Below are 21,697 nucleotides of genomic sequence, written 5' to 3'. Positions count from 1 at the left end.
CGCACCGAAGACGGCCGGCATCCCCACCCTGGAAACCCAAACCAAAATTAAAACCTGAGACAGAACTTCCAAATCAAGTGTCAGTCTCACTCAAAACCCCAACCCCCTTAGCCTGCTCGTTTCCGTAGGAAACACTAGGCCCGGCGTCCTGAATTTTTGCGTTGTTCTCGGCCAACTCCGGAGGCCGCCGGCCCCCACTGGCAGACCCCCGGCAGCTTTGACAGATGGCGGACGGTGGCCGCACGCTGGCGTAAGGCCACCTGCCCTGTGTGGCCGCCTTTGTGGTGTTTCCCCTGCGCGCAGGTCAACGCCCCCAGACTTACGGGGCTGCCTTTCTGGCCTGTCTTCCCCGGTCCCCCGTCTCTTCCTGGAGGGCCTGGCGGTCCCTGGGGGACAAAAGCAGAGTGTGGGGCCAGACGGAACTCAGTCGCGGAGAAAGATTCATGGGTTCGTGGATGACTCTCTGGGCGTGGGCTCTCCTCGGAAGCCAGGCCTCGGACTTTCCCCCGAAGGGCCAGATCGCAGCGCGCCAGAGACCCTGCCCGTGGCTCGCAGGCCGCACACAGCGGGCGCAGTTTTTACATTTCTTTCCTCTCCTCTGCTTTTGTTGGAATTGCTCGAATACGGGAGGGGGAGGGGGTGGTCACCGCACGGGGCGGCGTGCCAGGGTCGGGAGCTGCCGAGCAGATGCCCCAGGACGCACACCTGGTTCCCGTGGCCCAACCAACCACAGTGGTCCCACGTGTGGCATCACTGGCTGCCTAGGCCCCTCCTTCCGCGGTCTCAGGGGTAGGACTAGGCCAAGCCCAGGTGGGGACAAGACAGGAGGGGCAGGAGGCAGGCCTTACCGGGGTGCCAGGAAGCCCAGGGGGCCCGTTCCGCCCGGGCACACCAGGGAGGCCGGCGGGTCCTGGCACGTCTGAGCTGTTCATCCCGAAGCGGCCTGGCTCTCCGGGCAGGCCTGGGACGCCTGGGGGCCCTGGGGGGCCGGGGTAGCCTCTGGGGCCCTGCACATGGAGAACCACGGGGTGGTCACGGCTCACGGCCCCTGCCAAGGGACGGCCCCCACCCCCACGGGATCCACGTGCCCATGGAGCCGGCAGAACCTGGGGACACTCACCCGGAGGCTCTCCAGGTCTCCGCCGAACCCGGAGCCCTCCATGTCGATGAAGGTCTGAGGGAGAGAGCCCAGAGACATGTCGTCGGGAGCCCAGGCCCTCCCAGCCCGCCGTCCCCTTGCCTGAGGTCAGTGGGTAGGGGCTCGCCCTGGCCTGATACTCCCCGTGAGCCCTGCCCACGCGGCCCACAGTCGGGAGGATGCAGTGAGAAGCCACAGCAGGAAGGGCCGCAGCCTGGCAGGCCCCACGGACCCCTACTCCCCGCAGCCCAGAAGGCAGGGGCCGACCCCCAGGCTTGGACACCCTCTTGGGAAGTGGGTGAGTCTGAAGAAGGTGTTACAGAGCCAAGCCGGGAAGAGGGTCTCTCGTCCTGGGGCTGCAGATGGGCCCGTGCTGGAAGGGACCAGAGCCGCAACTCACCAGCTTGTCATGCCTGAAGGAGGGTCCTGGTGGCCCTGGAGGCCCTTGGGGTCCTGGAGGTCCTCTCGGCCCGACCCCAGGGTCCCCCTGGGTAAAAGATAGCAGTTACGTCAGGGTGCATGGCCCTCGCTGCCATCAGGGCTGGGGAGCCGGGGGCCCTGACCCTCACCTTCTCGCCCTTGGGGCCCGCGTCTCCCGGGGTCCCGGGGAAGCCCTGTGGCCCAGGGTCGCCCTGGAAAACAAAGACCAGCAGCTCGGTCAGGGAGCGGGCCCTTTGCTGTCGCAGACAGGCGGCCGGGCAGACAGCTGAGCCGGGCGGAGCCGCCGGAGGAGGAACACGTAACTGTATTTTTCAATCAACAGTTAGACTTGTATTTTCTTGACAAAAATTAAGCTGAATTTTCAAAATGGCTTCATTTTTGAAATCTCTGTGCTGAGCGGAGTTGAGAGAGCGCCACAGGCACAAAGCCTGCCGGTCTCACACCCACGTGACAGATGCAGCCCGCTCTGCAGGAAGGGCCAACTCACCGGTGTCCCGTCTTCACCGGGATCCCCCTGGAACGAGCGAGAGAACCATGAGCCCCAGACAGCGACCCCCCGTGTCCCCACACCGATCTGAACACGGACCTGGAGCCCCGCACCCCAAGCCCCATGGAAGGGCCAGGGGTGGACCCGGAGAGCCTCCCTCCCCACACGCTGTGGGCTGGCCCTGCCGGCGGTCGCCCCCGGCCTCCTGGCACAGGGAGGATGTGGCCTCGAGGTCAGGGCTAGCCCGAGGTCGCCCTCCCGGGACCTACTGGCTGGCCACACCCCTCCTAGCTGTCCCCTCCTGCCCCGGCCCATCACCCCGGCCCGGCCCAGCGCAGGTCGACTCACTGGCTCGCCGTCTCTTCCAGGGATGCCATCCTTCCCTGGTGGCCCTGGGGGGCCAGGAGGGCACTGCGGCCCGGGAACAGGCTCAGGGCTCCGCGCGGCAGGACCCTGGGGGTGAAGAAGCGAGGGCATAGGCTGAGGGGCCCACGGCCACACCCTGCACAGTCCCGGAGACATGCACAGGACACACAGTGGGTGCTGGCGCCAGCCGGGCCGGCCACGCGCTCCTAGCACTGCGAGGGCCACAGGGGCCCCTGGGTGCAGCCCCAGGACAAGGACGGAAGACGCAGTGTGGCCCCAGCAGCTGTGCCGGAAACCCCGTGCATGCTAGAAGCACCGCCCACCGCAGTCAGGGAAGGGGCCTCACCTCTTCCAGGCCGCCCCCGAGGCTCCAAACGCTCCCTGCGGTGACCAGATCCAAGGTGGGGAGGGTCCGAGCTGGGGGAGCAGAGGTGGCCGTCACACCCGGAGCACGGCCCGGCGGCACGTGGGGCTCACGGCCCGACCCAGGCTGCCTGCGGTCCTGGGACGCGGCCTGCCTGGAGCCCAGCTGTGTCCCCGACACATCGACGCGTGTGCACACGCACACACTCACCCCGCACACACAGTTCCTGTGCACATGCGCACACTTGCACACGCTCGCACACGTGCGCACACACACGTGCACTGTCCTGCACTCATGTGCACACACGTTATTCCTTCCCTTGCCGAACCCTAACGCTTGCTGCGTGCATCGCAGCCCTTCCTCTAGATGCCACACTCCCCCCGAGCTCGGGGACGCCGTCCTGCGCCAAGCGGTCACGTCAGGACGTCTCGTGCTGTTACACACGGTGACTGAACAGCTCGGACCAAAGCGCCTCCACTGGCCCCACGCCATCCTCTGCAGCTTCTTCCTGGGCACGGTGGACGGGGGACGTGCCAGGACCCCAGGAAATGAGCTGCCCGTGGGCCAAGTCCGGCCAGATGGGCCGCTGGCCTGCCTCAGGAGGGCCTGGAGCTGCAGACGTTTCCACAGAGCTCCGGGGCAACAACACCAGGCAGACCAGAGACCCCAGAGCACCGGCCCCCGAGACACCAGCCGCCGGCTCGCCCTGCTGATGCCAAGACAGGCTCAGGATGGGCACCTTCCCCTTTGTGACTGACAAGGAATCTGGGGGATGCACTAAGGCTGCTCCCCCAAACCTTCATCCACTGGGGTCCGCACTCCCAGGCCCATTTGTCGAGGGAGGTTGGGAGGAACATTCTTCCCCTGCGGGGGAGGGGGATGGGTGCTCTGGCGGGTTCGCAGGCAGCGTGTGGGGACCACAGGGGATCTGAGGCCCTGCAGCTAACCAAGGACAGGTGCCCACGCCTCCACCCCCACAGCACAGCTCTGCAGGACCCTGTCCTGCGTTCAGAAGGAATCTGAGCCGTGTCCACACTCCACGGTGTGGGTTGCCAGCTGGAGCCCTTGACCACAGCCCCTGACCACCCTGCCAGTGCTCCTGGATGGCCCTGAGCCCCGCAGACTGGCCGTCACACATAGCCCACTGCAGACCCCCACGGGGCGCCGGTCGGCGCAGGAGGGCAGCCTCTTCCCGTGGCAGACGGCACGGCGTGCGAACCTCTGCGGCCTGTGTGCCCAACACTGGCACGATCAAAGGCAAATGTAAGATCTCGGCCTCAGCGAGCGTTGAAACAGCAGCGTCTCATTGAAGGAAAACAAAGGAGAGAAACCGTGTTTGGGTGGCGCGGATCCGCCAGGCTGCCCGTTCCCCTCCGGGACCGGCCACGGGGCCAGAGACGTTCCGGCCGACGGTCCCGCTGGCCGTCCGTGCAGAAAAGACAAACGGAGTCTGAAACGCACAGGAAATGCTAAGGCCGTAAAAACCAGAGCAGCTTCCCAAAGAGACAGCGAATCTGGACATCACGCGACATCATCTCAAGACAGTACAAAGCTCTGGGAATCAGGACGGTGTGGCCAGACGGACTCACGGAACAGCACGGGAGTCTAGGGACAGACGCATACACGGGGACCTGATTTCCAACAGGGCAACATCGCAGCTCAGCAGGAGACAGGGCAGGGGAGGGCACAGAGTTCCCGGGAAGGGAGCTGAGAACCGTGCTTTATGCCAAATACCAAACTGAACTCAAAGCAGGTCGCAGAGGAAAATGCAAAGCCTGGGACCATGACCCTGACCAGAACACGTCGGAAACTTCGTGGTCTTGGGCTGGGCCGACTTCCCGGACACAGCAACAGAGCTGAGATCCATGAATGAACGGGTTGATAAATGGAGTTTCGTCTAAACTCATAACGGACCCTTCTGCTCTTCTAGTGACACTATTAACAAAAGGAAGAGTAAACCCCAGACTGGAAAATTATTCAGAGAACGGACGCCTGGCGGGGGCAAGCCAGCCCGAGTGCAAAAACTCCCGACGCTCGGGGACGGGAAAGCAGCAGCCCGCGAAGATCAGGACGGATTCCTTCCTGAAGACAACGCGTGAACGGCACAGGAGCCCGTGGAAAGGGGCTCAACAGCGCCAGTCACGGTGACCGGCTGGGCACGAGCGGCCCGGAGCACCTGCCACAATGGGCGTGACGGAGGGTGGCCATGCCCAGTGCCGCCCAGGAGTGGCGGGGGCGGCGTCTGCAGCCGCTGCCTTGGGAAACGGTCGGCAGCTTCTCGGCTGGTGAAGGGCACACGCACGCCCAGGCCCCGCCGTCCCCCCGAGGTGCTGACTGGGAGGCACGGGAGCCGGTGCCCCCGCAGAGGCTCGCCCGGAACCCCACAGCATCTCCCGCCCTAACAGCCCCAACCTGGACGCGACGCGGTGCCCCCCCGCAGCTGAGTGGACGGACGGCTCCGGGTCCATCCACACGTGGAGACCCCCCCCGACCAACGGTGTCGAGTCACAACCCCATGATTCCAACCAAAAGGCACGGGGTGTACGATCCCACATACGTCCTGTTCCAGAGAACGGCTGCGTCCACAGTGACTGGGAGTCTGGGTGTCGCTGGGGCAGGGCAGGGCCAGGACAGAGGGACTACAAAGCGGGTGACAGCCTTCTGGGGCCGGGGCCCGCGGCCCCACAGCCGTACCCGACCCCGGCCAGCAGACGCCCCATCATGGTCCCCAGGGAACGTCCCCAACCCTACATGTGGACCCAGGGCAGGCCTCGTTCACGGAGGTCCTGGGCAGAAGCCGATCTGTCCTGCAATGTGTCCCCCCAAGCCAACTCCCATGTCCTCCCAGCGAGGCCACAGCGCCGGTGGGACGGGCCCGCAAACCCCCACCAGCCACAGCAGCGTGAGAAACGGACCACAAAGAGCAGGCCCAGAGCTCTGCGGCGATGCGCCCGGGGCCACCAGGGGGCCAGGTGGGCACTGCCCACTCCCCCGGCTGGGCGAGCATACGCGAAGGACAGAGCCCCTTGCTCCCGGGCACACCACGGACACAGACGCCACACCAGCCCACAGTTTCACCTGCCAACGCAGGCACCGTGGTTTCTTCCTCCATTTCTTCCGTTCTGGAACCTTCCTCATTCCCGCCCGCAGCCAACGGTGGAGAAGTGACCGGGGGAGCCTCAGGAAGGCTGGGGTTGGACGACGGACCCTGGCAAGCGAGAGCGGGAGAAACAGCTGTTATTTGGTGACCGCGGGTGTCCTGGGCACGGGAGCGGGGCCGGCATGTCAGGTGACGACGTGGTTTGTCGGGTCAGACGCTCACAGATTCTGACAAAAGACGGCGACAAAGACCAGGGGCTCCATCTTGGACAGGAGACGTGCCCGGCCCCCCGTGGCCGTCTTCTCCCAAACGGTCCGTGGGGCCCAGGTCCCCTGACGCCCCGAGCTGGAGCTCTTCCTGTGCCCGCTCCGCTCGCTCGGGCCCCGGGCAGCCCCGTGCTGACACCCAGGGCCCTGACTCCTCCCCAAGGTCAGGGACCAGCCAGGTGGGGGCGGATCACAGACACCTGTCGGGGGGCGGAAGCCTCCGGCATTCCACGGCCCAGGCGGCTCCGGGCGCCACTTGTGCTGGGCGGGGGCCACGACTGGGCACGTCACAGCTGGGCCGGGAGGCTGACGTGCACCCTGAGGGCAGGCCGGCTCTGCTCAGAAACCCCATCTTCCTGCCCCCCCCACTCCCCTGCTGAAGCTCCGGACGTGTCGGCCCAGCACGCAGACGTCCACACACGCCGTCCAGAGGCTTCTTGCAAGCACCTGACTCACAGGGGCCTGAGCTCCCCGGTGACTCCGTGTGGATCTGGGCCCCTGGTGACCGTCATTCCTGGGAGCCTGTCCAAGGCTGCACACCAGGCCTCCCCCTGCACCACAGCCCCGGGGATCTGGGGGAAGGTGCCCTGGGACCCCCAAGCGCCAGCAGCCCCCCGACATCCCAGAGCCTCTGAGCATGAGAGACGGAGGCGCAGGCCCGGCCGTGGAGAGTGGGCGGGGGGCCCTAGAGGCCACGTGTGTCCCCAGCCGCACCTGCCCACCCCACACCAGCTATGGCCCTGTCCTCTGTGCTCAGGGAAGCCACCGCAGGCCGGCCAGCCAGATTTCCCAAACCGGAGCCTGGCCGGGTGTGGGTTCCCAGCTCGAGGGCCACAGGTTACGGGGCCGAGGGTGAATGCACGTGAGCAGCTCCGGGTCCTCAAGTCCTGACAGGGGCCACAGAGTCCCACGCTTCATGCCACGGCCATGGCAGAGCCCAGAACCCCACTTCCATGAGGCTCAGCCTGCCTGATGCACTGGTTTGCACCAGGGAACCCTGGGGTGACAGGAACCCAAATCCAGCTGCGTTTGCAAGGAGTCCGCAGGCTCTCCGACACGGGCGGGGGCTGCCACGGGCACCACGTGTGGACGCTATGTCCAGGGGGCCCGCCAGGTGCCCTCCCAGAGCTGCTTCAACCAGTGCAAGGCTGGGGCTCCCCAGCACCCCCTGTGTCTGGAGCTTGGACCCTGCCTGTCCTGCCCCCCGGTGCGTGACCTCTGGGACAAGGCAGTGGGGGACGAAGCTGGGGAAGGGCAGGGCCACCCGTTTGTGCAAATCGGAAAAACGGCTGCCTTTTCCTCCCGTGCATTATTTCAGAGGGTGGGAGCTGGGGGAGTTCTGACTCGGCCTCCGGAACCTTCCTCACCGAAATGCTGGACTTACGAGCTAACGTGGAGGCGTAAACAGAACATCGAGGTCAACCCCCCAGGCCCGAAGAGGGTTCAGAATCATAAACCGAATTTTAAATCTCCTTAGGGCCACCCAAGTCCCAGCGTTCCCGTGTCCAGCTGAGGATGTGTCCGCAGGTCCCAGAGAGCCCGTGCAGGTCTCCTGCGCGTGCTCACAGGCCCTCGCTCCCGGGAGGGCAGCCTCGGCTTCACGGCACTCACCGACGGCTCCCTGAGGGGCTCCCGGGTCTCCTCCTGCCCGCTCCCGAAGTCTCCGGACGCCTGCGGGCATGCAGGGAAGGAGGAAGCCAGTGACCAAAGGGCATCCGTGCGGGGTCAGCCTGGCCGCCGGCCGGCACACCAGTCAGACCTACGCCGAACCGCCAAGAGACACGCTCCCTTCCTTGGACTTGTCGTCCCGCTCCGGGGCCACGGCGCTGGGAAAGAGCCAGAGGACAAGACAGGGCGAGGAGCTCCGGGCACAGCTGTCAACACGAAGGCCACGGGGGGACGGCCTGATGGCGCTGCACAGAGCGGCCGCCGCCGCGGGACAGGTGACCGTTCCTCTCGCCCCTGCGCTGCTCACCCACACGGCTGAGGACCTCACTCTGCTCGGGCCGTGGGGTCCCTGGGGGCAACCCGAGCTCTGGATTCTCCCTGGGAGACCGGCTCTCCCCGCTCTGTCCCTCACGCCGAGAGATGGATTTTCTTCTTTCGATCCCATGCACGCACACACACACACGCTTGCACGCACACTTGCCCACGCACACGCTCTCACACGCACACATGCGCATCTGGCCGTGGGGGCCACTGGCGACTGTGCCAGCGTCTCGGGATCCCGTTCACCTCCACATTCGCTGTTGAGTTTTTAAGCAGCGAGTTCGAGGCCGGGAAGGCTCTGGCGTGGGTAAAGGAAGCTGTGGTCCCAGGTTCCTGGTGCCCAAACAGCATCTTTCAAAGGAGACCCTTCCAGTCCCACCACGCTGCGGTTCCTGGCACCCACGTGCCCCGGGCCCTCCGCCCTCGGGTAGGGGTGGGTGGGGCGGGGAGGGAACCCCGACACTCACCCCGCCGCTGTCCTCGTCGTCCTCCTCCAGACAGTGCAGGGAGCTCACGTGGGGGTCCTCGCGCACCCTCAGCTCCGCGATCGCCCCCTGAAGGCAGAGGGAGAGAGGGGTCACTGCCGGTCCCGAGGCAGGTGGTGCGGACAGGCCGGCACCCAGTGCGGAGCCTGGTGACCTTGGCGGGGACACAGAGCAGAGCGAGGTCCAGACGAAGCCCAATCAGAGAGGAGATCGCGCTTGGGTCGCCCCCTGGGGCTCCAAAGCATCCGTGTGCGGGACGTGGAATGGAGGCTGCGCTCCCAGAGGGCGCGGCGTAAGACGGGCACCACCGGCCCTGAGGAGCACCAGCATGCGTGTGCTCCCCAAACCCCAGGGCTTGGGGCCTGGGGAGCTGGCAATGGGGGAGGGGCAGCTACGTATAACCCCAGCTATTTTGGGAGCCGCTGGAGTCCGTGACTGGAAACCGGTGGGCGTGCCCGCAGGGCGCGGACAGCTCAGACCATCCCCCGGAGTCGGAGGGGCGCTCCCCTGGGATGTGACGGCCAGGCTGAGCCCTTGCCATCAGGCACACGAGGCCACGGGGCCTCCCGCGACACCTGCTGTGAGGTTTCCCTGCCTGGACAGTGAGTGTCCACACGTATGTTTTCTAGCGTTTTCTTTTTTCTCAACACCTCAACCCCGGGGACGTCCGCCGGCGCACTGCTCCCCGCTAGAAGCCGTACCCGGCCAGTCTGAGAGGTCCCGGCACAGAACGGCCGGGTGGCTGCCAAGCGCGCAGGTGTCCATCCTGACCGCAGGGCGTCGTGCTGGGGTCAACCCAGCTCAGGACTGAGCGTGGCCCTGCCCGGCGCTACGCACACTGAGATGTCGTTCACGTGACCTCCGTGAGTCCCCAGAGCCTCCTGATCTCCCCAACCACGTGCGCGCGTGGGGCCCTTCTCACCGCGTCTGCACACATCCACAGGCCGCGAGCCGGTGCCACCGATGCCGCTGTTTGTCTCTCCAGACGATTCTCTTCTCCCTTCCCCAGCTGACCCTCGACCCCATGACCTTCCTGCTCCACACCAACGAGAAGCATGTGACAACCAACCAGCAACACGCCACCGTGTCCTCAGCTGAGCCGTGCCTGAAGGCTGCACGTGCCTCCCAAGGCTGCCTCCTCCAGGAAGCACTCCTGGATCCCTACCCAGGACAGTTACCACCTCGGGGCCAGTTCCGCTGACTCTACTGGCCCCCTCCACTTCCCGCTGCAGACCGTGAGGCCTGTGGGGCCCATCCCATCTCCCTGTGTGTGTTCCCGAAGATCAGATCCCAAAAATCAGAGCTACTTCCGTAGCTCTGTGGTCCACACCGTGGACCGTGGCCCCAGGAGGAAGCTGACTGGTTCTCCACCAGACTCGGGGTGGTCGTCTGTTCCAGAAAGTTCAACTGGGGGGCGGCCGGCTGATATCCAGGACTCACGGCACTCCAAGGGAAGCGGACAGCCAGCGGCCTGACCGGGGAGTCAGGGGCAGGGGCCTGGTGGCTGTCCGTCGGCCTGTCCCCAGGCTAGTGGGTGGCTGCTTTGCAGGGGGAGGCAGTGGCCAGAGACTAGCCCCTGAGACTAGCCCAACCAAAGCAGCAGGTGCCTGTGTCTAACCCTGAGCCCAGCAGGGCCCCCCATCAGACCTAGGGCCATGGTCACCTCTCCCTGCCCCCTCCTCCTGCCTCCGTCCCCCACCAAGGGCAGTGCGGCCCTGCAGCGTCTCCACAAAGCACAGGGTCAGAGTGAGGCCCAGCCCTTCTCTCAGTGGTTGCCGGGGAATCCACCGCAGAGCCGTCAGCGGGATTCGGGGAGGGCTGGACTGACCGCCTGGGACTCGTGCCGAGAGCTCCTCTCTGGGGCTGGCCCGAGCCCTCGTGACGCACTGAAGGGTGAAGAGGCAGCCTGGGGACTGGCTGCAGACAGGCCCCTGCCAGGGCTGGGGCTCCAGGACGAGGGTAAGACAGTCCACGCCATGGTGGGGGAGTCAGCTGTGGACCGTGCTTTGGAGTTTGAGAAAGGGGAGACCTTCCTTCAAGCTCTGGGATGCTCCGGCTGCCACGGAGGGCAGCCACGCTGCATGGGGGCGGTGCATGATCGTGTGCGTGGGAGCGTTGTGTGGCCGGGTCATGTGTGCGCATGTGTTCACGTATGAGCGAGCAAGCATGCGAGCGTGTGTGAGTGCGGCGAGAGCACACCCATGTGAATGAGCCCGTGCGCAGACCAGGAGCAGGGGAGGCACACGCAGGTGCCTGCCACCATCCAGGCTCCCGGAGGCACCGCTGGACGCAGGAAACACGGGCCATCCCGGGCCACCAACGCCGGGGTTGGCAGCAGCATCCTGCTCGCTGCGGAAGGACAGAGTGGCCCAGGTGACTTGGGTCACCAAGTTTGAAGACACAAGGACAACACAGGGCAGACGTTAAATCCTAGAAGGTCGTGCTTTCCGGGAAGCAGCGCGTTGGCCCCTTGGGGTGGCAGTGATGAGGGGAGGGCACAGCGCTCCCGGCAGGTGGGGTCGGGGGCCAGACATCCCACCAGAACAGTTCCCCCGACCCTGCCCCTCGAGGCTCCAGGCTTCCCACGGAGCAGGTGCAGCACCAGCACGGGCCCCGAGGGTCTCCCCAGGAGGCCGGCGCCAAAGGCGAGAGGGCCGTGCGGGCCCAGGGTGCGCAGCTCCCCAGGGACACACTTAGCGGGGAAGACGGGAGTTGTGCAAACATCACAAGACCCGCGGCCAACACGGGACAGAAGCGACTGTTGTGAAATCTGGAGGCGCCGCACTTCGTCAACAAAGGCCGTTTGAACCATGTCCTGTGCGGCCACGCCGGGGCCACGCAGCGTGGTTGTGGGCATGACGAGAGCTCCGGGCTGGGCGAGCGGGTCTGAGGTCACCAGTGCGGGGCGCCTCCCGGGGACCCCAACTCCCGGGGCCGCAGAGTTCTCCGGGCGGCGCCTGACCCAGGAAGGGCTGTGTCCGGGCCGAGCACGGGGCGGGATGCGCTGCGTGGGGGACACGGCCTGTGGCACTCCCGGGCCGACTCACCCCTGCCTGCACTCGGCTGTGCGGACCTCCGCTGGCCTAGCCCCGGGTCGGCCTCGTCCCTGTCCCCTACGGCAGCCACAGCTGGGGCGGCCCCGGCCCCGTCTCCCTGCACTCCTTGCGCCACAGGCTTCTGCCCCGGCTCACGTCAAGCCTTGACTGTTGGCACGAGAGCGTCTGACTTCCTCGCGGCTCCTTCTCGCCGGGTCACGTCCGGGCAAGTTGTCCCATCACAGACAACCTCCACCCGTCTCTCCCTCGGCGAAGGCAGGGACTGGCAGGAATGCCGCGGCCTTGAACCTCGTGGTCACTTCGGTTGCATAAAAGGGGGCAAAAGGGCTTGTCGGCCCAGGTGTCGGCGCCCCGCTCTCCCTCGGTCTGGAGCGGCGGGCTGAGGGACTCCCAACCCTGACGACGTGGCCCCACCTGCTCTGTGCCATCTCCGGCCTCCAGCCTGTCCGTGGCTGGTGGGCGCCCCCAGCTCCGGGGACCGGGAGCGGCTTTCCTCTCTCACAGCCCACACGGCCGAGGAATGTCCCCATGCCCACGGGGTCGCCACTGAACATTAAGGGACCATTGTGCACGAGGTGCCACTGCCCGGGCAGGCTGTCTGCGGGACCGGGGTCCGAGAGCCGCCAGGAAGCGTCTGCAGGGAGACACGAACCCACGGCGAGCGGGAGAGTCCGCCAGGGACACGCGGCCCCAGAGCTCGTGAAATAGTCGAAAGTATCACAAAGGCCCCCGGCCCCCGAGCACGGGCTGGAAACGGCCCCCGAGCACAGGCTGGAAAGTGCCGCCCTAACGGCGTTGGGGCACGACATCCCAGTAGACGCTGTGTCCCGCTCTTGACCCAGGAACCAACCGAGTCTGTGACCTGAGAGGAACAATGAAGGCTCTGTGGGGCCGGCCGCGGGAGGGCTGGAGGGGACGCCCAGCTTCCTCCCAGAGCCCCACGCTCGCTTCTGCCAAATCTTGTAAGTCACGTGACGGGAGGGACTTTTCCCCGGGAACCTCGATTCAGAAAGTCTGGAAAGCGCTAACCCATCCGCCCTCCAAGCTCCTCCCGGCAGCCAGCTGGAACCGGATCGAACACCCACACGGGAAATTCCTGAGCCCTCCCGCCTGCGGGGCTGCGAGCCCCTAGACCGCGCTGGGCTGTGGCCGACCCAGCCCAAGTGAGGTCAGCTGGAAGCCAAGCCGCCGCCCAGCACCGGCAGGGAGCCCACACCTCGCTGCGTTCCTGTCTTCCCTACCTCAGAGGCTTGGGGCCATGTCACCGCCATGGACGTGTTCCACATAAACACATTCAATATCTCCATGGTTTAAGCAAAAAGGTGACATCACAAAAAGGCAAAAGGCAATTTGGGAGATAAAATTTATAGTGGACAAATTGAAGGACCAGTTTCTCTCATATATAAAGAGCTTGTATAAATCAATAAGAAATGGACGAACCCATCAAAACAAAAATGCAAAGAACATAAAAAGGCCAGCCACAAAAGAAGAAATTCAGACAGCCAAAAATCACGTGAAAAAATCAGTCTGTCTACACAAACAACCAAGACGTGCACGTTAAAACACCCAGACTCCGTCTGCCTGTTTGGACGGGCGGCTGTGTTCTGTGTGCGTGACACAGAGCCCTGATACGGCCCAGGGAGGAGGTGCCGGGCATCCTCGTCCACGACAGGGGTGGCCTGTGGCACGCCATGACATGGTGACACTGTCCCCACCAGCACGGGCAGCCTTCCTGCTGAACTGTTACAGACTTGGGGACAGGGCGGTCGTGACCCCAGGCAGGTCCTGGGGTCGAGCTCTGCACTAGGCTCCCTGCACCCCTCCCCGACTTGTGCTCTTTCTCTCAAATAAACAAATCTTAAAAAAAAAAAATAGAAAGAAAGAAAGTAGGACAGAAAGACAGGCGCAGGGACCCTCTGGGGTGCGCTCCCATCTGCGTCCGCGGGACACCCCCCATGAACACAGCCCCTCCCTCGCCGGGATGGCCCGTCTGCCTTTCTTCCCGTTAATCATGTTTGAGGATCAAAACGAAAACACAAAGAGGCCCAGTTTGGTATCAAAGTCCTGCTCCCAGACCCCAGGGGTTAAGCGTTCCCGTCAGAGGTGAAAGGTCAGCTTTCAGCCCCCGAGTCACCAGGACTCAGAACGTCCGTCAGGCAGCCTTTGTCTGGGCAATAATTAGCCTTCTGTCCTGGGGACCCCGCCCCCCTAGGCGCACACAGGGACCCTGTCTGGCCGGGGCGCAGGGGCGTCCCAGCGCGGGGGGCACTAGGGGCGGGGTTGGGGCTCGTGAATCAGCGCCTGCGGAGGGTAGGAGACTGAGTGCCGGGAGAAAGACCCCCACCCGGGCCCTGGGAAGGCCCAGGCCAGGCAGAGGGGACAGGGGCCTCCCTGAGGACAGGTGGGGACGGCGGCCAGCCAGGGTCCCTGGGGCACTTCTGCCCCTGTTGCCCTGAAGCCGAGTCGCGGACGCCCAGGCTGGTGAAAACAAGGACAGTCGGCAGGGCTGATGGGTGACGGGTGACGGCTGACGGCTGATGGGTGACGGGAACCGCCGCCCGGCCCAGGCTCAGTGCTACGCTCTGCTGTCACCGTCTTGACACCCCCCGTTTTCAGCGTGCACGAGTCCCGTGGGCCTGGACGCGGACCCCCTCAGCCAGTGGGGCCCCAGGGTCACTGCAGCCACCACACACAGGAGGGGGCTCCTGTCGCGGCGGGATGGGGGTCCAGGGAGGAAGGTGGTCCCAAGGGGCCTCCTGCACGGGGGGATCAAAGGAGTGAGAGCACCAGGAGGGGGACATGCGGGAGCCCAACGGAGCTCGGACCCCCAGGGCTGCGGACCCCTACAGGGCAGACGGCTCTGCCCCGGGGTGGCCTGCTCTGGGGGACGGCGGCACAAGGCAGGCGGCCGCTATCGTCCTGGTCCCCGTGTCTGCACAGACGCCCACCCCCAGGGCAGGTCCCCCCCAAGGATGGTGGCCATAGCGTTACCTGGAACTTATCAGGGTCCGCTCCTCCGGCCTGGGCCACGAAGAGGCCTGCGCCGGGCTCCAGCTCCAGGCCCCGCGGGGAGCGCGCCAGCGGCACCCGCTGGAACAACTCGCAGTCCACGAACAGCGCCGCGGTCGCGCCGTCCACACTGAGGGCAAAGCGCGTCCACTGGCCGGTGAAGGCCGGCAGGCGGAAGCTGGCGGCCGTGTGGGTCCGCGCGGCCCCCGGCTCCGTGTACAGCAGCTGGATCTGCTGGTGCCCGTCACGCACGCCCGACAGCTTCACGCCCACGGAGACCACCGCCTGCGCCGCGTCCGTGATGGCGAACAGCACACCCGCGTCCTCCGTGGCGGGCCGGATGTGGAAGTGCAGCGAGAAGTCGCGGAAGAACCGGCCGGGGAAGTGGTAGCGGGCGGCCTGGCCGCTGTTGGCGTCCGGGCCGAAGACGAAGGCCGGCCCCACGTCGGGGTCGTCCACCTGGGTCACCTGCTGGGGCGGGGGCTCTCCGAGCAGCTGCAGGAGCCCCACCTCCGCGCCCAGAGTTTCTGCAAAGAAGAGAGAGACCCCGGTGAGGGTGTGCCTGGGGGTAACCGGGCAGGCAGCGTGCCAGGGGACTCTGAGCCGCGAGGGCCCCCCACCCGCCTGGCACCTGCCCTGCTTCTCCAGGCACCACACGGTCCACACATCACGGCTCCTTCCCTCCGTGGGCTCGCGGGCCCGGAGAACGCGACAGGAACGTCCCACCGGGGGCTGGAGGGGGCAAGGTTGTGCGGGGCGCGGCGACCCTGTCCGAGCCCCAGCCTGCCGCGGGGGCCAGGGCCTGCACTCCCCCCACCCCACGACCCACGCCCCCACCCTCGGCCAGCGGGAACCGGGCTCCAGGCCCAGTGAGGGCCCCTGCCTGGGGCGCCCGCCTTGCCAACGTCAGTCCACATGAAGGACAGAAACCCGACGGCCCCGCAGTTCCCAGCACTCTGATCCCCGTCACCGACCCGCCTGCACGCTCAACCCCCAGGGCAGGGAACTAGACCAGGGGCTGCTTCTGGGAGGCTCTGTCCTGCCATGAGCCAGTCCTGGGGGGCCGGGCCCGTGCCCCCCTGGAATACAGGGAAGCCGCCCGCTGCCCAGCGTCAGGGACTTCCTCGGTGCCCCCTCCCGCCGTGTCCACGCGGGGCTGCCACAGCCCTGACCTGCAGGGGGCCAAGCGGCTGACGAGCCCCGAGGGAGACCTGGGGTTCCTTCACCAACAGACGCTCATACCTTCCTCTCAATGGCCCTGGGAGTCCCAGCCCCCACTGGTTCGCTCCCTCGGGAGCCCGCGCCCTCCCACCACATGGCAGCAGCCTGAGTCTAGGCTGGGGACGCGGCCATGGGCCCAGTGTTCCCCGCATCTCTTGTCCTTCCGGGTGAGACCAAAGGCTGCTGTGGTGGGGACATGGGCCATGATCTCCAGGACGCTGGTCCTGGGCCCCAGCAGGGCTTGACTTGACCGCGCACCGGGACCTGCCCGAGCCTTTCAGATGAAGCCTGGAGAACGCTCCCTGGGCAGGAAGGGGCCACCAGCAGCCTGACGGTCTCGGGCCGGGAGGGTCGGGTGCCGGGGCCAGAGGGCAGGGCCCACCTCTCTGTCCAGGGAGCGTAGTCACTGCAGCACACAGGGAGGGGGAGAGCCGTGGGGACCAACAGCGGGTCAAGGACAGACCGACGCTTCAGGGATTCCCCACATGCACGCTTTACCGGCTGCAGCCGGGGCGTTGGGGCCACAGTCCAGCCAAAGGGTCAGAAAAGACTCACTGTCACGCTCAGTCACGTTCACCCACAGGCCTTTCTCTCAAGACCCCACTGCAGCCTGGGCGTGGTCATCCTCCAAGGTGAGGATCACACGCGGTTGGGCGGGGGATGCTCTTCCAGGAAGGGGCTGCTGGCCAGTGGGCGTCCTGAGCAAGGTGGTGAGCGCACCCGCGACCCTGTGCGTGAGCGTGACTGAACGTGACAGCGAGTGTGAATGCGCGTGTGTGGGGGGGTGTGCTGGGCATCTGACGTCTGGCCTGAGCAGTGGCCAGGTCAGAGCCGAGGGAGGCAAGGCCAAACCCCAACTTCTTAAGGCAAGTCCTGTCTTGCAAAGAGCTCTTTGAGAACCACAGACAAAGACAGAAGTCACCCACATGAGGACAAGCCCTTGGGTACCCCCAGGGGTGGTCCACGTGGGACCGTGCTGGGCATCTTGGCCCGGCATGGCCCTGACCTCCCGCCACGGGCAGCACCACCGGCCGGCCGGGGCTCCCCATCCCTGGCAGGTAAGATCCTCCCGCAGACAGGAAGTGGGGTGCGGCCGAGCGATGTGCAGACCGCAGTCTCGTCGAACGGCAGCTTGGCCTCGGTGCTAGGGAGCAGGGGGCCTCCCAGGAAGACCGCAGGCTCCGGGGAGACAGTGCCTACTTGATGCTCGAGGACAGACACTGCTGTCCGCCCTGATGGCAGCTGCTGGGACCGTCCCTCATCTGCCATTCACGGGGCCTCAGCGTGCAGTTGGGGAGAAGCTCTAAGGTCAGGAAGCCAGACGCTCACCAGCCTCCAGGTCAGTGGCCCTGCTGTCCTGACTCAGCTGTCTCCGGAGTTAAACACGGATACACCCACCACTGCCCTTCCTCCCAGGCAGCTAGAAGTCTCCCAGATTAATTCAGAACGCAAGAGCCACTGGTGTCCTGGGCTGACAGACAACAGCGTGGGCCAAGGCAGGCCCAGGGACCCCAGCAACGCCCAGCCAGCTCCTTTCTCTCCATGAAATTCCTCACGGTTCCCATTGGCAGGCAGTCGCTAAGTGCCATGGCCCTGAAGTCATGGGTCCCTTCTCCAGTTACTGGCTCTGTGAGTGGAGGATGGGGTCACCTCCCCGCAGACCTTCTGGAAGCTGCTGCTCAAAAGGCCCTGGCCCAGCTGTGGTGGGCAGGAAACCAAGATGTCTCCAAAAAGCAAATGCCCATGCTGTGCTCGGAGAGTTTAGAAGAACACCTTCGTGGGAACACAGTGAGTGACATGTCTGGCAAGTGGGAGCCCCTCTGGTTGGTCCACACTTACCTAGATTAAGGAATCATGGGACCTGGGGCACCTGAGTGGCTCAGTGGGTTAAAGCCTCTGCCTTTGGCTCAAGTCATGATCTCAGGGTCCTGGGATCGAGCCCCGCATCGGGCTCTCTGCTCAGCAGGGAGCCTGCTTCCCCCTCTCTCTCTCTGCCTGCCTCTCTGCCTGCTTGTGATCTGTCAAATAAATAAATAAAATCTTAAAAAAAAAAAAAAAAGGAATCAGGGCACTTGCCTAGTTGAAGACAGTTTCCCTTTCGGCAAACAGCCAGCCATGCCCAAGGGGAATTGCCCTAAGTACATGGGGCTGGTTTAGCACTCAAGATCAATGACTTTGGTCCACCTCATCAATACCAGCTGATAAGAATCACAGAATCGTACCAGTAGATAAAGAAAAGGCATTTGATAAAATCCAACACTCGTGCACAGTAAAAACTCTCAGTAAATGAAGAAAAAAACAGAATCTCCTCTGTTGCATGAAGAGTATCTGCAAAGCAGCCCCACAGCTCATATCACACTTTGTGGTGAGAAACCTGAAGCCTTCACACTAAGATCAGGTGTCTCTCACCACCCCTTTGCAACATCGTGCTACAGGTTCTCGCTAATGCAATGAGGCAAGAATAGGAAATAAAATGCACAGATTGGGAAGGAAAAGATAAAAAATGTCTGTTTGTAGATGACTTGACTATCTATGCAACAAATCCAAAAGAACTGATGAAAAGGAAACAAAACAAAAATAACCCTCCTGGAACTAATAAACAATTATAGCAAGGTAGTAGGATATGAGATTAATATACAAAATTCAATCACTTTCCTATACACCAGTAATGAACAAGTGGAATTTGAAATTAAAAATGTAATACCATTTATATTAACATTCCCACAAATGAAGTACACAGGCACAACAAATACACGTACAACACCCATATGAAGAAAACAACAGAACTCTGCTGAAATAAATCAAAGAACTAAACAATGCAGGGATGGCCCATGTTCATGGATAGAAAGACTCAATGCTGTCACAATGTCAGTCATTCCCACTGTGGTGTGTAGGTCCAGGGCAGTTCCAGTTAAAATCCCACCAAGCTCTTCTGTGGATACTGAAGAACTGATCCTGAAGCTTATGTGACAGGCAAAGACCCAGAAGAGCCAACACAAAGTTGGAGAAGAACAAAGTTGAGGAGCGACACCCCCGACTTCAGGAGTCACTATGGAGCGACTATGGTACTGGAGAAGGAACGGACAAATAGAGCAATGGGACAGCACAGAGCGCCCCGAAACACAGCCACACACACGCTGCCCAAGGCACAAGGCCACCCGCGTCTTCAACAAGTGGGCGGGAACAACGGCACGTCCACACGCAAAAAGTGACTCTAGACACAGACCTCACGCTCTTGACGATGCTCTCACCGTGGATCACAGACTCCATGCAGAATGCGAAACGATCAAACTTGGAGAAGACAACACAGGAGAAATCCTGGGGGACCCTGCGGAGGGGGTGACTTTTCACACTCAGCAGCAAAGGCATAATCCGAGAAAGAGAGGACGGATGAGCCGGACTTTGTTAACGCGTCAACCTGTGTTCTGTGAAAGACCGTGTCAGGAGAGTGAGAAGACGAGCCACAGCCTGGGAGCAAGCATTTGCCAACGACACCTCCGATCCAGGACAGTGATCTGTGATGTATAAAGAGCTCTGGAAACTCAACAATGAAACAAACGACCTTTTAGAAACGGACAAAGGACCTGAACAGAGAAGACACACAGACGGCCAATCAGTAAAGCTGCCCCACGTCCCAGGTCGCCAGGGAGATGAAGCTCAAACAGCGGCGACACCGCTGTACCCCTCCGAGAGCGGCCACGGTCTGGCGAGGACGGGAGCGCCCGGAGCGCCCGGGCACGGCTGCGCGGAAAGCAGGTGGTGCCGCCACCTCGGAAGGAGGTTTGGTGGTTTCTCCCAAGACGAAACCTGCTCTTCCCACCCGACCCGGCGATCGCACTCCCTGAGGTCCCCCACGGCGACGGGAACACACGCCCCCACAGAAACCCGCACACGAGGGCGGCGGCAGCTCCATGCGTAACTGCCAACCCCTGGAAGCCACCCAGGGACCCTCCAGCGGGTGGACGGACACGGGAACTGTCCCTCCAGCCGTGGGAGGGTGTTCAGCACGAAGAGGACATGAGCCATCCCGCCATGAGGGAACACTGGAGGGACCGTGAGTGCGTGTCACTGAGTGACAGGAGCCGGTCTGAGACGGCTGCGGCCCGTGTGATCCCAGCGACAGGACTCTGTGGCGAAGGCACCGTTGTGGGGCCGGTGACAGGCCGTGTTGCAGGGCGGGGGGAGGAGGGACGAATGGGCGGAGCACGGCAGACGGGGAGGGCAGAGGACTCTGAGACCCCGCAGCGGTGGATGCCCGTCCCTACGCAGCCGTCCCAACGCACAGAACGCCCGCCCCGAGAGGGACCCCCGCCCCGAGAGGGACCCTCCCGTGAACAACGGACTCTGGGGGATGACGACGTGTCCGTGTGGGCTCACTCATGGGACCAGACGCACGACTCGGGTGCGGGATGCGGACAGTGGGGGAGGCTGTGCCCGTGTGGGGCGGGTAAGTGGGACAAGGAGGCGACAGGTTTTGACGATCCACTGAGATGTGACAAGCCACGTATCAGCAACGCGCACTCTTATGCACACACACGTCATAAAGTGCAGAAGGTCCTCAATCGTCCTGGAGACCAGGAGACACTGTCTCCTCCTACGTTCCTGCTGGACTGGAGCGTAGCACCCTAGTGAGACAGACACGCAGGCACAAAAGCTCAGCACCTGTCGCCTTATTACGCAGAGTCACAACCACAAAATAAAAGATGTCTGGAGCGAATGGAAAACCTAAAGTTGATATCAGAGAAGAAAATATATTGAAAACATTTTACGAAACATCTAGGGGCACCTGGGGGGCTCAGCTGGTTGAGTGTGCCGTTCGTTCTTGGTTTCGGCTCAGGTCATGATCTCAGGGTCCTGGGATCGAGCTCCGCATCGGGCTCTCTGCTCCGCACGGAGTCAGCTAGAGGATTCTCCCCTCTCCCCCTACCGCTCTACCCACACACATGCACGTGCTCTTTCTCTCTAAAATAAGTCCCCTGGGGGGGGGGTTAACTGTCTATACCTGATGCATTAAGAGCATCCACACTCATCTGCTGTTCAGTTCGACCCATCAAAGCCAGAGTGAAATGTTTCTGATGACTTGGAGAGGAAGTGCTAAAGGACATCAATGATCTTTGCAGAAGGTTGTGAAACCCCTGAGCTCAGGGACAGGTCCAGCCACCCGGAGCCCAAATCAGGGCCAGCAGGAATAGGGCACACAGGTCGAGAGGACAAGTGGAGCCACGAATGGCGCAAGAAGCTGGTGAAGTCCCTGAAAGTCTGTGTTTGCGGAGGACAAGCCAGAGCACAAGGCAACGAGAGCATTTCCCACAGTGACGTGGGGCATTTCTGAGAACCGTCGACATAGAAACGAGGGACTCTGGGGTACACAGTGAGCCCATGAATGCAAAAAAGGCTCGAGAGTATGCGTACTTGAGCGCGCACACCACGGTACGCAGGGGAGCGGCGCAGCACGTCTGTTCCGCGGTGTCTGGGGCGTGCAAACGGTACTGTGCAGACGCAGCTAACGTTCTAGCCCCAGACGGGGAGGCTAACCAAATCTAACGGCATACACCCTGAAAAATGTGGCCCATGGCAGCCCCCAGGAGCTGGAGGTGGCAGGGGACACGTCCAGAAGGAACACAGCCTTGCGGACAGGCACCTTAATTTTAGCCCAGTGAGACGGACTTCGGACTTCTGACCTCTACAATTGTCAGGTTACACGTCTGCATTATTTTAAGCTACGAAGTTTGTGCCCATTTGTCACAGCAACCACAGGAAACCCGCACACACACA

The 21,697-nt window shown here is 63.3% G+C and overlaps 1 protein-coding gene across 5 annotated transcripts in view; it reads right to left on the bottom strand.

Annotated features, from left to right (window-relative positions):
* COL18A1 (collagen type XVIII alpha 1 chain) overlaps positions 1-21,697 on the bottom strand; it is an 80,184-nt gene that overhangs the window by 18,091 nt on the left and 40,396 nt on the right. For all 5 annotated transcript variants that reach the window (XM_059392519.1, XM_059392515.1, XM_059392516.1 and 2 more), the window contains 12 exons: positions 14,684-15,228; positions 8,619-8,705; positions 7,774-7,833; positions 5,875-6,004; positions 2,779-2,849; positions 2,415-2,519; positions 2,067-2,093; positions 1,708-1,770; positions 1,539-1,625; positions 1,121-1,174; positions 849-1,007; positions 324-386 (listed from right to left, as the gene is read on the bottom strand). In XM_059392519.1, the coding sequence (XP_059248502.1) occupies positions 324-386; positions 849-1,007; positions 1,121-1,174; positions 1,539-1,625; positions 1,708-1,770; positions 2,067-2,093; positions 2,415-2,519; positions 2,779-2,849; positions 5,875-6,004; positions 7,774-7,833; positions 8,619-8,705; positions 14,684-15,228 (1,451 nt within the window). The remainder of the gene's footprint in view (positions 1-323; positions 387-848; positions 1,008-1,120; positions 1,175-1,538; positions 1,626-1,707; positions 1,771-2,066; positions 2,094-2,414; positions 2,520-2,778; positions 2,850-5,874; positions 6,005-7,773; positions 7,834-8,618; positions 8,706-14,683; positions 15,229-21,697) is intronic.

This window comes from Mustela nigripes, chromosome 2, assembly GCF_022355385.1.
Source record: "Mustela nigripes isolate SB6536 chromosome 2, MUSNIG.SB6536, whole genome shotgun sequence".
Taxonomy (NCBI): Eukaryota; Metazoa; Chordata; class Mammalia; order Carnivora; family Mustelidae; genus Mustela; species Mustela nigripes.
The sequence above is the reverse complement of the archived record's forward strand: the minus strand, read 5'-3'. Positions and strand labels throughout refer to the sequence as shown.